This window comes from Pyxicephalus adspersus, chromosome 12 (genome assembly GCF_032062135.1).
Source record: "Pyxicephalus adspersus chromosome 12, UCB_Pads_2.0, whole genome shotgun sequence".
Taxonomy (NCBI): domain Eukaryota; kingdom Metazoa; phylum Chordata; class Amphibia; order Anura; family Pyxicephalidae; genus Pyxicephalus; species Pyxicephalus adspersus.
The window spans coordinates 23,201,572-23,216,449 of record NC_092869.1 but is presented as its reverse complement, the minus strand read 5'-3'; the positions used below and the strand labels follow the sequence as shown (position 1 = coordinate 23,216,449).

The 14,878-nt window shown below is 40.1% G+C and overlaps 1 protein-coding gene and 1 long non-coding RNA gene across 2 annotated transcripts in view; one reads left to right on the top strand and one right to left on the bottom strand.

Annotated features, from left to right (window-relative positions):
• Positions 1-438: 438 nt before the first annotated feature.
• LOC140342234 (uncharacterized) lies at positions 439-5,080 on the bottom strand. Its single transcript, XR_011923019.1, has 2 exons — positions 3,613-5,080; positions 439-1,937 (listed from the first exon to the last, which is right to left on the bottom strand). It is a non-coding gene; the product is annotated as an uncharacterized lncRNA (long non-coding RNA).
• Positions 5,081-5,418: 338 nt separating this feature from the next.
• Positions 5,419-14,878, top strand: part of SUSD6 (sushi domain containing 6) — a gene marked incomplete at its 5' end in the record, with an annotated part of 30,585 nt that continues 21,125 nt past the window's right edge. Inside the window, one exon of the mRNA XM_072427633.1 lies at positions 5,419-5,626. Within this exon, the coding sequence (XP_072283734.1) occupies positions 5,419-5,626 (208 nt within the window). The remainder of the gene's footprint in view (positions 5,627-14,878) is intronic.

Below are 14,878 nucleotides of genomic sequence, written 5' to 3'. Positions count from 1 at the left end.
AAAATAGAGTCCCTGACCTGTCAAAGTTAGAAAACCACTCTTTCCTCCAACTACCAAGTTTCCTAAAGAATTGTTTTAATTAAGTTTTTAGTATTAAAATTGAAAAGTTCAACTTGGGGTGGCATTACCCTATCTGCATGTTATGGGGAAGCAGGGGAAAGCAGAGTGCCTGGAGAAAACCTACAAGAACATAAAAACTCATTACACATATTATCTAATTTTTCTTTCTGAATTAAGCATGTTTAAAAAAGTACTATTAGATATTGTTGAGGAAAGGGGGGTGTGGTGTTCCCTACTATTGTTAGATTTCAAATAAAAACTGGTGATTCCTGTAAAAGAGCGTGTTATTACATTTCATCTTTTTTCTTACCGTTGCTGACTATATGCTACCAAGTAAGAGGTGAACCATCTTAGAAATAAAGTTGTAAATACAATCTATAAACTTTAATACATACTTTATTATGATTAGCTGGCCACAAGTGGTGCGTGGGTTTTCAGACAATAGACTTTTTTGTCAGCTTGGATTGTTTAATTTTTTTTCATACTGTTCTTTGTAAATGTTTTTATCTAAAATTGGTTTCAATAACACGGGATAACAAAAAATTTTTGATAATCATCAGAAACCACAACAACCTATTAGTTTTTCTAGCAGATTTCAGATCTGTTTTCAGTTTTTCCCTAACACGTACGCCCTGAGTTATGAGTACTAGTAATATTAACATTGTACTTGCATGTGTTTTGTACTAAAAAGTAAACACCATTGAAGTGAATGTTAATACATCTTCAGTGTGAAGTAAAATAAGGCACACTGTGGTATAGATCTACTGAACAGTGTCAGGTATCATTGTTTCTTCAAAAATGCCTAGAGTATGATTTTCTTGTGTACTCTTTGTCTGGATTGTCGCAGTACAGCATCCAGCAGTAGTCAGCCATCATACTTTCATTCCAGAAACCTTGGTAGCGGTACTCCGTTAACTGAATGTCCTGGTGAAAACGTTCTCCTTGTTCGTCACTCACCATACCAAGATTTTCTGGGAAGAATTCTAGATGTGAGTGCAAGAAATTTATTTTTAATGGCATGCAACAACCCAGTTTCTGGTATGAATCAAGCAGATTCTGAACTCCCTCCTTGTATGCAGAAGACTTATGGTTGCCCAGGAAATTTTCACACAGCTACTTGAATGCATCCCAAGCTTCTAGCTCAGCTGCTGAGAGAAATTGTTTGAAAACATAATCCTGCAAAACAGACTTGATCTGTGGTCCTATAAGTATCTCTTCCTTCATTTTTGCAGTGCTTTTGTTTAAGCCTTAAAGCAAGAAGTTCTGTCTTGTCATAGGAGAGATTTAGATCACAAACGGGATCATTCAGCTCTGCTTGTGTAAAGGTCTCTGGTTCTGAATCTTCATCGGCCAAGTAGTCAGGATCAGATAATTCAGAGTTGTAACTGGCTGCAACTCCAGTGCATTCCTCATCACCTTTTTACAGAAGCAAGTCCATCATGTGGCGGTACCGGAACTGGCAATAATGGGAAACAGAAATAATTGCAGAATCAAGGCTAGGATAAACAATTTTGTGCTTAGTTTTACCTGAGCATCCACTTTTGTTGACATAGCAAAAATAGCAGTCGATTAGATGGTGTCACGGTTCTCTCCACACCATCGGGATTGCAAATGGCATTGTTGCTTTACGATGATTTAGCCAGTCACGCAGTCCGTTGGAACAACTAGTACAGATGATATGTGGAGCCCAAGATTTATCCTGGTCACCAAGTGGACAGCCGAAATATAATTTGTATATCTTTTTAAGTTAGGTAATTGTCAATGTTGTGCTTTCGCTGTGAATTAACCACACACGTGACAGAAACTGTCTGGATCATTAAGGCAATTTCTAGGCGTGATGACAAATGAAATCAATTCCAGTTAGTGCGGTCTCTAACCTTAAAAAAAGAAAACTGTCATTAAATGTTGTAATATGTTAAGGCTATTTATAATGAATTTCACACAATATATAATTAGCTGCATCACAAAAACTAGACGTCCTAGAGAAAAACTGAACAAAGATTTGAAATCCACATCAATAATACTACAAAGCCCACATAAAATTGAATCTGATGAAAATGACATGTTGACCTGTGTAATTTGAGGTATCATTTATATTTTTCTTTTATGTGTTTCTTCTCCTTACTTAATATTAGAGTACAGTAGATATAACAAATAGCTGTCTATGTCCTTATAAAATTAGGACAGATGTTTGTCTCAGCAAATTATTAGGTAGAATGGTGTCAGTTACTGTATAAAATCCTCACTGTGAGTTAATCACCAAAAAAAAAAAAAACTTTATGGAGCCTTAACTTCCATTAACTTCTGGAGCAAGCTGTGCTTTGATAAGCAAAATGAAACAGCTGCAGACTTTGTCTTGGTTATTAAAGAGTTACAAAATGTTACAGATTAGCTGGCTCTTAAGATCACCCACAACCTCAGCTGTGTTTAGCAAAAGATTTCTTCTGCAAGTCATGCAAACCACCCCCTCCCCCCTTTTCAAACCTCCATTCTGCACAGGAGCAAGTAGGGAATCCCTCGTTCGTATCTAAGAGTCATCTGTATGTCTGATGTCCTTAACTCGGGGACTACCTGCAATAGGATTGTGTTTAGCATCTCTGTCTTGCAGTACTAAGATCAGGATTAAACAGTACCTATGTTATTTTGTTTTTATGCAGAGCAAAGCAACAGGTTCACTTTATTGCTGACATCTAGCTGTTTGTACTTACCTTACCACCTCTCCCTGCCATTTGGGCAGTAAGGTAAAGCAGCCCTATGCAAGTTCTCATTTGCACCTGCCCCATGTATCATTGGGTATCAAAGCACCTATTCGCCAAGCACCAGTGCTATTAGTAAGGAGATTGAGTCACATGCTGCCACATTTCCAGAGGCATCCTATAAAAATTTAGCTTTTCTATGCAAATAGTGTGAAAAGGGAGTGTTTAGAAGTATACACAGCCGCAGGGGCTAGTGCGCTGGACATCTAGCTACAGCCATGACGAAGAATTAAGAAAGAACTGATTCACAAAAACAGAAGAAACAGTTGAAGGGTTACAGGAAAGCTGAACATGGGTTCTATGTCTGTGCCCTGATTCATGACAGCCTTAAGTTATGTGTGTGTCAGGCAGAGGCACACAAAGCACTTTTCGCAAATCAGTTCCAGGTTTCTTTCTTTATTCCTCATCTTCATGGCTATAGCTGGACATCAGGAGCACCCTACACCTGTCACACTAGTACACTCATTCTCAAACATTTCAATCCATTCATAGGCGACTGTATGAGGGAACCCTATCCCCATACTCAGCACACATGCAGAGATGAATGTGTGCTCCTGGCACACCTTCTGCCCACAAAAAGGGTATAAGATGTTCCTCTTTGGTGCAATTCACAAGTTTTGCGGCCATCCTCACTATAGCTTGACAACTCTTATACCAATTACTCCTCCTGCCCTCACTGTTTCCAGTCCAGACCTTTTCCCTAGGAAAATATAAAAGTGCAGAAATTTTTTGAAGATCCCTTGTACATTTTTATTGATTCCAACTTATTGTAGTTTTGTATTAACTGGGTATTTACCTGAAGCAATGAAGTGGGCTATAATGATCCTAAGTGAACACGACTAGACCATTTCATATGTCAGAATTGTTGCCTGCAAAATACATAGCAATGTGGAAAGAACATAAAAACCTTAACACTTGAATAATGCCTAGTATACTGAAACACCACACTTACCATGTTGGAAACTTACTGACCCTGTGTTAGGACTTTATCAATATTGGCACTGAAACTAGTGATTAGGACTGTAAAGGACCAATTAAATCAGGGGTTCCTAACCTTTTGATGACTCCAGACCCCCAATGGATTGTCCAATATGGTCCCTTACCCCCTTTACTTGACTGTTGAAATAATCATCATTAGTTGCCAGATGAGTCAAAACACAAAAGAAGAAAACAAACCTAAATGTGCAAGTTTTTTTTCAATATCTCGACCACATAACACAGACTTTCGCTAATCTAGTGAGATATTTGCTGGTATTTTTGTGCAATCAAAACATGGAATCAGGGTACAGTTACGGACAAAGCTACTCACATGTCATCTGACACATCAAGTCGATTTCTCCATTTTAATTTCAGATTTAATAATGTACCCAAGTATAAATTAATACATTAAATAAAATAAATACCAGTACCCAGAGATTGAGTCCCATACCCCAGCATTTGATTCTCATACCCCCAAAGGGTATGGATACTTCTGGATAAGAACCCCTGAATTAAGTAAATGTAAAATTTTTGTTTATGATAGTTAAAACAGTTTTTCTGTTGCTGCCTGTGTTACAATAGGGAAGATTTCTTTCATCTAGTCATAGTTTTGTGTAAGGAATTCCGGTTTTGCACACTGATCTCCAGCATCATGATTAGTAATGCTGTCTCATGTGTATATGGATGCAAGATTAACACTGGCTAGAATGGTGTTGTAGCTCATACAAGGTTAGCTTTGCTAAAAAATATTCAGAATTAGGCAACATTTTGATTTTTAATAAAATCTTATTTATTAGTAAACAATTTGCACATTCTGGGCCTTGTCTAACCAATAAGTAGCCTCTATGTGACTGGGGCCAGTTTATGCAGGACAGAAGATTAGGAGTAGAACAGGGCCCAACATGTGCATGACTTTTAACAAGGCTCAAATTTTACAACTTTTAATCATTTTATGGATGGACTCAAGGCCATTCCATTATAGAGGAACAACCATTGTGTGTATAAAATGAATTCTGATTATATCCATTATTTTTTTGGAAAAACATATAATGTAAATAATTATATATGTACCCAAAGTGATGCAAAAATAAACTGGGGTACTTAGTAGTTTTCTGAGTATACAGAAAAATTATCTGTCACAATTAGAAACCCGGAGCACAAATTGCTTTATGATAAAGAAAGTAATATAATGCAGTAATGAATTGTGCATAGAGGGGCAGAAGGTTTAAATGGAAAAATAGACATTCACTGCGGATTTTATTTTAAACTAAATGTTCTAAGTGTTACCACTTCCCATTATACCCCTATACATAACACTGCACCCCATTACACCCCCTTATACATAACACTACACCCCATTATACCCCTATACATAACACAACATCCCATTATAACCCTATACATAACACTGCACCCCATTACACCCCCTTATAAATTACACTGCACCCCATTATACCCCCTATACATAACACTAAACCCCAATATACCCCCTATACATAACACTACATCCCATTATACCCCCAACACATACCACTACATCCCATTATACCCCCATACATAACATTATACCCCCCCATACATAACATTGCACCGCCCCCATCTGAAGCAGAACAATAGACAATGACAGAACCAGCAGAGCTCATCGTTGTTCTGCCCGAGCTCAGACTCCGCCCCCTCTGCTGACATCACTTCCTGTCCGATTCCTCCGTACTGTACAGCAGTGTATTCACCGATCTGGGAAGGAGCGGAAGGGCTGACTTGGGGCCTGCTATCTGTAGACACGGCAACCGGGACGGACACTGTGACAGGGAGGGGAGCCCGGGGACCGGCCGGTGAGTCTGTGTACTTAGACGGGAGGAAGGTGGGCTGTATATAGAGCCCGGAGCAGCAAACAGGAAGAACTGCCTGACTGCTTTATTGTGTGAGGCTCAGCACGGCTCTGTGTTTTGTGTACACTGTGCGGGCCGCCCAAGGCTTTGTGTTGTTTGCAAACTTTGTGCTGACGGGTTTTACTGTGAACACAGTCCAGGTGCCAGGCTTTGGCTGGGGGTGCCGGGTATTAGTAACTGGGGTGGCTGTCTAGGTGTCGGGGTTTCCCCAATCCCCCCAGGTGCTGGGCTTTAGCGCCCCCCCTACCCAAGTGTGGGGTCTTTGTGCCAGTGTTTCCCCTTTCCAGGTGGCAGAGGGTGGGGGGTCTCCCCCCCTCCAGGTGGCGGGGCTGTTGAGCCGGGAGTCTCCCCCCCTCCAGGTGGCGGGGCTGTTGCGCCGGGGGCCCCCCCCCCTCCAGGTGGCGGGGCTGTTGCGCCGGGGCCCCCCCCCCCTCCAGGTGGCGGGGCTGTTGCGCCGGGGGTCTCCCCCCCTCCAGGTGGCGGGGCTGTTGCGCCGGCCCCCCCCCCTCCAGGTGGCGGGGCTGTTGCGCCGGGGGTCTCCCCCCCTCCAGGTGGCGGGGCTGTTGCGCCGGGGGTCTCCCCCCCTCCAGGTGGCGCCGGGGGTCTCTTGTACCTGTGCCATGGCTCTTACTTGCTGACCATTGACAATCAGCACATGCACAGCTAGGGGATGATGACCGGTCCCCATGACCCGTTATGGGTAATTTTCTTTCACACATATTTTGGGTCTGTTGTAACATTCCTCATGTACGTTTATCTCAGCACAGAGAAGTGACCACAATATTCAGGGTTTTATGGTGCAGTTGGTCTGTAGACTTGTGTTGTATTGTCTGATTATCAATATTTTTACACACTAAGCTGGACCCCGGTGAATGTCAGTGTCTGTACACACAGTTCTAGGCTTTATTTTGGGTGTATTGTCTGTGCTCAGCATTCTGTGTTTACACAACCCAGTTACGTATGTGAGTTTAGAGCATATAGATTTTTATTACACAAGCATATACACCCAGTAGTTTATTTATAAAGCAGTGAATCTGACATTCATCAAAACATTCTATGGTGGAGAATCCATCAATGCCGTTAAAAACAGATACTCCACCAGAGAGTGTTTGGTGAATGTCAGATTCACTGCTTTATGAATACTGCCGTTCTGTTATAAAGATCAATACTGGTGACAGGTACTCTTAGGAATACAGCTGTGTTACTTGCGCTTATGAACTTTTCATATGCTGCATTCAGAAATTAGTGAATATTCTTTTCACTTTGATCCAGTCATATGCAGATGAAAAAGAGTGAACATGGATGTTTGATGAATATTCGCTTATTTTTCCGTGTGAACAGTCATTATTACCTGTTTCCTTTTAGTCAGCCTCAGAATCTCCAGCTTTAGCAGCACTCGTGTTATCCAATGCTGATGACAGGGTCACACCAGCACTTGGAGCTTCTTGGAGAAACATTGTAGTCACCTAGAGAAATAACCTGATATCCATCTACAATACAAGGTTTTGTGCCAAATGTCCTAAGTCTGATTAAAGAATCTTCTGTAAATCCAGCATTCATTATTTATTATGCAAGCCAACCTGACCAGACTGACTGGCTTCTATCGCATGGTCTGGGTGAACCTAAAGGGTAATAAATGTAAGCAATGCACCCACCCTGTATTATTGTCAGTCAGTTAGCTGTCAAATCAATTGTCAGAATGATGGTTAGGCAAGGCATTTGTGGGGGATTTGTTGTTGGGTAACCATCATATTAAAGTCACTTCAACTTTTTGTGTCAAGTATTATTGCAATTGTATATATTGGGTAAAATGATTGTAATACCAGTTAACTATAATCAAGAATTGAATAAATCATTCATGCAGTACCGGGGTGCATAGGCTAATGGTGGCCTCACACATACTAGTATGATCATACAATTAAAACTGAAAACTGATCAACTAGAAGAAAACCTGAAACAAACTAAAGACCAATTTTTTCGACGATGTGAGCTTTCAATCGGTTTGGAAAGCTGATTTTCATTTAGATTATTTAAATGCTAATTCAGTGTTGAACCCAGAAATGTTTTTTAACCTGGGTGGGAAGAAGCTGTAGGCGGGTGGCGGCACCTTAAAGTTGAACTTAACTATTCGTCAAATGGAAAGTTTTGGGGACCCAGGAACGTTTTCCTGTAGTGTGTTAGTAGAACAGTATATTTGCACATTGTGGCAAGCGATTCCCCCAGCAGTGTGATGTCAGCACTCCTATCCTGGCTGCCTTCTGGGTCTGGAGTCTTCGGCACTTGGTTGGCTGTTTTCCGATGATGTGACGTCCATGCATGTGCACAGAATTTACTTCATCACTGCACATAATCATCCAAGACTGTGGCTCAATGCACGTAATGCAAAGTTCTAGCAGGAAGGTAGAAACATATATGCCTGAGGAGACTTGTCTGTTGTAAACAACCTTCCTGTTAGCGTCTTTGTAAAAGGAATGGTTTAATTCTACTTTATAGGAGGATCTGAACTGTGGAAGTTGTGGTCAAAACATGCTGGCAAACACCCACCAGTGTTGCCTGTGGTCTCCATGTGGTTGATCTTTTCCCCCATCACTGAGTTACCATGTCTTGTTTTGCACTGTGTCCTATGTGTCAGCAGCCTCTCTGTGTCTTAGTATAGGCAGGGCTTTGTTTCCTCGTGTCAATGCCTCCAGCAAAGAAACCTGACCGTAGCACAGTAGTGATAACACCAAACCTCATGAGAAATCTCCTAAAACTGGTAGTTAGTTGCGGTTGTACCTGAAATTCACACCCCAGATATAAGGATGTGAGGCTGTAGGTACAAGAGAACCTAGGTCCACTTGCATACCAGGAAGAGCACTGGTACTTTTTGTGGAGAAATTTTTCAAGGTATTGCTTAGAATGGTTCCCATATCTATTTTTACCCATTAGGGTGATTATAGCTGTGGTGAAACACTTGTAATGCTGTTGGTGACACTTTTGTACTAACCAATACATTTTCAGGGCAAGCTTTTCTTGGTGTATACACTTTGTCTCCATCCAAACAGTACTCACCTCCCCCACATAACATAGCAAATCTTTATGATAAATGTCTGATCACAGCACTGTGACCATGATGTATTATATGATTTCCTCCATAGGTGTTTTATCTGCAGACTTGTAGTTGCTGGGCAATGTTATCATAGTTTCTGGCACAGATGGTAGCACTAAGGAGGAGCTCAAACAGTTCTCTTGGCTAGGATGTCACTTCCTGGAGCTGATCAAAGACTTTCGATACATAAAAAAAAACATCCCTGGCTTCCCTTTGGAGGTTTTTGTTCCTCTCATTTCTTCACATTGTGTTTATATGACCTCCTTATTATTATTATTATTATTAGGATTCATTTAGCGCCATCATATTACGCAGCGCTGTACATTAAATAAGTGTTGCAAATGACAGATGAATACAGACAGTGACACAGGAGGAGAGGACCATGCCCCGACCTACTATATATTTTGATTTGTCATCCCCGACCCGAGTTAGAGGGTTTTTTGACCTAAGGAATCTGCTATAAGAGATCAGAGAATAGCACTCTGGCCTTTGCAGGGCTAGGTCCCAAATTCCAATCTCGGCCAGAACATCATCTGCATGGAGTTTGCAGGCTCTCTCCCTGTGTTTACGTGGGTTTTCCCCCAGGTACTCTGGTTTCCTCCCACACTCCAAAAACATGCTGATAGGGTGAGTTGCTTCCCCCAAAAATAACCTTAGACTGTGGTAATGACATATGACTATGGGAGGACATTAGATTGTGAGCTCCTTTGGGGGACAGTGACATGATTATGGACTTTGTACAGCGCTGTGCGATATGTCAGCGCTATATAAACACTGTATAATATAATGTATGCTACTTTTTCACGGCTATTTCAATTTAATATATGATACTCTTTCCTGATTTATAGCACCCATTGTTTAATATTCCCATATTTATTCTAGATAAATAGCATCTAAACAAGATATTTGTCATGCTTTGGATTTTGGGGCGTCTCGGACAAAAACCTAGCATGTGTATAGCAGTCTCCCCATGTCATTTAGCACTCTGATAGTCTAACTCATTCAAACTCCATCTAAGCTTCAAATAGAAATGAGTTTGTTTAGTAGGTGAAATCTCTAAATAAGAGTCTAGGTGTTGGAGCTCTAGCAGACATGTGAACATGGAGTCACTTTGAGGGGTCTCGCTTTACAGTAATTTTTAAATGTTTACTTGCAGTGTTTTTCCTTCCCACATTTTCATTTTTATTATTTTCTTTCAATGTGTCTTTGAAATTACTTGAAAATGTGATTTTTTTTTTTTTTTTTTTTTTTTTTTGAGGAAGATGAATTTGCTTAGAGCAGTCCCCTCTATCCTCTTCATGTCATCTCTTCTATTCTAGTAATGTATAATTACTTTCTGCGCTGACCCGGTTCCTTTACCCCTTCCTTTTACCTTTCCTTAAAAATGTTTATGTGAAGATCCTTTGGATGTCTACACAAATGAGGTTTTCACAAGTAAATATTACCTTAAATTCACATATCTTATGGGAAGATTTTTGTTAAATTTATTGACATGGTGACAAGCTCTTACGTAAACAAGGGTTTCCTTTAATAATATAATCAATCCATTCTCCATTCAGTATAAACATTGTTGCATTCGGAACCCTGTAAAATAAGGGAGTCAAAGTGATTGTCAGCCTGCTTCACCTATAGCAGGCAAGACTGAACAAGCAAAATGCACGTCTGCAGGGATTCCAGGGATACTTTCTTTCATTTAAACACTGAGCAGATACGGAAAGACTGACGCCAGGGGGCTGGCAGCTAAGTCACCAAAGCTGGGACTGACATCATATCATAGAGAGGGAGCAGTGGGGATCCCCAAACCAGCAAGCAAGTAGGTGTCCCCTCAGTATCCCACCATTGTGAGGATCAGAGGGAATTTATAGTGTTATGTATAACTGTCAGTCAGAAACAGGAAGTGCTGCTCCATCCTTCACAGCTGTATTGTGGGCTCTACCCCCGTATTGTCTGTACAAATAGTCCTTGGATCTTTAGGCTTTATTGTCTGTACTCCATGACCTGTACGGAGCACACATCCTTATTGTCTGTAGCCTTTTGTTCAAACACATTGGATTTGTAGGTGTTTTCTTACTACACTATATATAAACCCTTGTGTTCTCTCCCTGTTCTATAGGTAAACTATTTTTTTCTGTACATTTTATTATACCGGTTCATTAGGAAAAAATCTGAGGTGTCTCAAAGTAAAACTGATCTTCCTTCCTTGAACTGCCATGCAATTGTTTGCTAATGCTTGGATTGCTTCCTGTTTGCCACTTGTATATAACATTTCTCATGAGAACATCAAGGACAACCTAGTTAGAAAAACTTCTGCCTGCAAGTGACTTACATAGAAGCAACATTTCATAAAATACCAGTTTATTTATTCCACTAAAACTTGTAGGAACACCAGTAACACTTGGTTGACATCTGAATGTTACCTTGTGTTTATTTTAGATTAAAGTAAAATGCATTGTGATGGAAGCTGCATTAGCAGTTGTAGTTTTCAACAGAGCCATCAGAGAATTACCACTCTTTCACTTAATGCATACAATGCAACTTTTACCTTTGCAATACTCAACCTTGATCCTGAACACACATAGGACGTTCCGTTCTTTACATTGGTGCTCAAAACCTCTGTCTGGTATTTGTTGAATGGCATACATGGAAATGCACTTTGTATTTATTAATGTGCAGTGATCTCTCTTAGGGTATGAAAAGGCCACATGCTCTTCATGAATTGCAGAGGGCGGACAGAGGTGTAGGGCCTGCCTACAGGGCGAATGGTTTCTGCAGAATGATCCATGCACCTAAAAGCTTAGTTTTGTGGCAATTATCAATGTGTTTTTTTTTTCATGACATTGAGAAAGTGCAGGAAATAGGATAGAGGGTGGTGTCAGTGCTTGCTCACTGGGGGAGGTGAATAATAGTGAAAGGAAAAAGTTTCAGAATTTTTCAGTTGCTCACTTCCCCAAACATGTGCTGGCACCCACAAGCATGATATTGTCATCTGACTGAAAAACTTGTCTAGAAAAACTAAAAGCTGATCTTCCAGAATAACCTAAAACCAACCTTCCTCCGACACTGATTCTTTTGCTGGTTTAGGAACATCTACCTAAGTACCTTTTTACTTGCCTAAAGCCACGTTCACATGATGCTCCAGACCCCAGTCTTCTATTTTCCTTCATTAACAGAGCAAGGTGCTTTGTTGGGTGTAATGCAGGCAGTGACATGGGCACTTGATATTGGATTTATTGCCATCCATATTGAGTGTGAAGTCTTTGCAGATGGGCTTTAAATGTGAACTCCAGGCAGATGTCAGACACAGATTAATAAAACTCTGTAACCTTTAATGCACATTTTTTTTTTTTTTTTTATAACTGCAAGCCTCTTGAGTACCTGAATTTGAGTGTTATCAGCATTTTGTAGTCCCAGTGCATCAGTGCTCAGGTAAAAGGAGATGCAGCACAAAGTTCTATTCTGTTATGTTGAATTGAAAGTAGCATGACTGAGATGAAATCATGGTGGTGCTGCTTCTCCTTTCACAGTTAAGTCACAGCTGATAAAAAGGTAAGGTTCCCACCGCTGCCAGCAGACAGTACTGCGATATGTGTTGGAGCCGTTTAAATAGCATACCTGAAAGGACAAATTTCAAATCTGATTCACTGTTTAAATACCCCTTTTTCTTATCTTCTTTACCTGTAATCTATATTTTAACCTATAGATGCTACTTCTGAAGTTTCCTTAGCTCTGAATTCTGACTATAAATCCTCAGGCTGTATTTCTTTGTTACAGCAGATTTGCACACTGTCAAGCGGCCTTCCAGAAACTGAGCTCCTCTGGTGATTTCCTTGTTTTGTGTGGTGAATGGTGAGGGCTTGGGGCTGCATATGTAAAACAATTGATGGAGAAACCCACTCCCCCATTGCAGGCTCAGACCTGGGACAGTGGAACGATTCTGAAATCATGACATCGCTATGGGGAAAGTTTTTTCTGCTTTGAGTGACACCCGGTTCCTTGCGAATGCACAGTCCGGAGTCTGTGATATTAGTGGTCCATGACATCCAAAATGTTGGCAACCACTGCTCTTCATGTGCACTTTAATGGTGTTTTTGTTAGCACTGTTTTTTTACCTATGGAGCTATTATTGCTGTTTTATTCTAAGCTCTGAGAACCTTGCACATTTTTAAAAATTCTTTTTTTTAGAACACTGAGCTTTAGTAATAAAACAGGGCATCAGACATTCCCTTAAACACCTTGTGGAAATCTTCCAGGTCCATGTGTTTTAGTGGCAGTAATTGGGAGTAAATGTTTAAGGGAATGTCAGGTTCTGGTTTTTTTTTCTGGTTTTTTTTTTTTTTTTTATAAATAAAGCCCTTTGTGTCTTTCTTGAACAATTTTTTTTTTTTTCGGCAGGCTCACTAGGTAACCCGTTTACCTTTCAATTTGAAGTTTATTACTTTATTTGGTAGCATTTAGAAATGTCTTTGAATTGCATGTGATTGCATTTGATACTCGCTTGATCTAATTTTTTAAATATGTGTAACTATGTTCAATCATTGTATTGATTTAATCAGAGGGCAGTTACTTTGCCACACAATGCCAGTTGGAGACGTATAGTCACTCAATAAATTACCTATATTTAAAAATGGGTAATTATTCAATTTGCCCAACACCCCCAAGTTACACCAACATCTTTCGAAGGGACTATGGGTCTTTTTTGTAGTACATGCCCCAGTCCAAAATGTTTTCCCAAACATTGTAGCTTTAACTGGGCCCAAAAACTGTTTCTCATTCCAGCCTGAAACATTAAGGCAGGAAAGGAGATACAGCTGAGTCAGTAGAGGGAGAGAAACTTTTCATATTGTGGAAAACTGGGGTCAGCACCCACATGTCTTTGCAAGTTTTTCAGGCCTACAGATGTCTTTGTTTTTTTTTTATCTTTTCTTCTCATATGGAAACAAAAATGCAAATTGACATAATGATGCTGCGTCATGTAAACTCAAATCATGCTTTTTGGCATTCGGTATGACAATTTGATCAGTTAATCGCTACTTTTCACAGTGACTCATTCCCTCTTCTTGAGAAACAGTGTGTTGTTCGGTCTGGACAGCCTCCTTAGATATTTCAACCAGTATTTCCTATTTTTTTTCTTATACTATTTTTAAAAAGGACGCTAATTCCTTAAAAGGACAAAATGGTTTAAAGCACAGAGATTTACTGTAAATCCACGTAATAGCTAGCTGAGAGTTGACATGAATGTGTATGTTACTTGGATATTATGGCAGAACAGAGATTAGTTTATGTTTAAATGAAAGCAGGTTAAATATCTTGCAACAGTTCAGTGTAAAGTTTTTGATTACCTTTTTAGCTGAACAGTAACTCTGTAGTCTTACATAAACAGTTTCATGTTCACAGGGAGATCATGTTTACTTGCTAGTGGCTGTGCTTCTGTCACCAGAAAGAAATATTAGGTGTCTACCACATATTCAGCACTACAGATATTTCCTTGAAGCAAGAATTATCATATTTCATAGGAACGCATAAAGACGGCCTTCATGTCGGCCATGTAACTGATGTTTGATCCCTACAGCAAATTGTAATAATATTTCATTTTGCTAGGTTGCCTTTTAAAGATTTTAAGGTTAGACCAGTTGTTTGGCAAGCAACCAACATACATTTAATACATACGGTATAAAATATATTTTGCTTAAAGATTGCTTTGTATATTTGTGTTTAAGTAGAGAGAAAACATCACAAGAGATAGTAGTTGTGTTTTTAAATTACACTCACCTTTTGGGAGTTAGACATTACTGTACAGTGTTCAATTCAGGGAAGAAACTGTAGGTGGGTGGCAGCTCCTGTATTGAGACCCATCTCTTTAGTAACCACCTAAAAACAGCGGTGTAGTTGCTGAAAAATGCTGAGTGGTGCGCCTAGTTAAAAGGGAGTGGGGAGAACACTGCTCTATAATTTTCCACAGTTGTGTGTGCACATAAATTGGATCGTTTAATGCCTACCGTATTTATTCGAGTATAACGCGCAAAATTTTATACCAAAAAAAGAAATCAAAGTTTGGGTGCGCGTTATAAACGAGGGCTGGGGTGGCAGTGGCGGCCGGTCCATTGAGG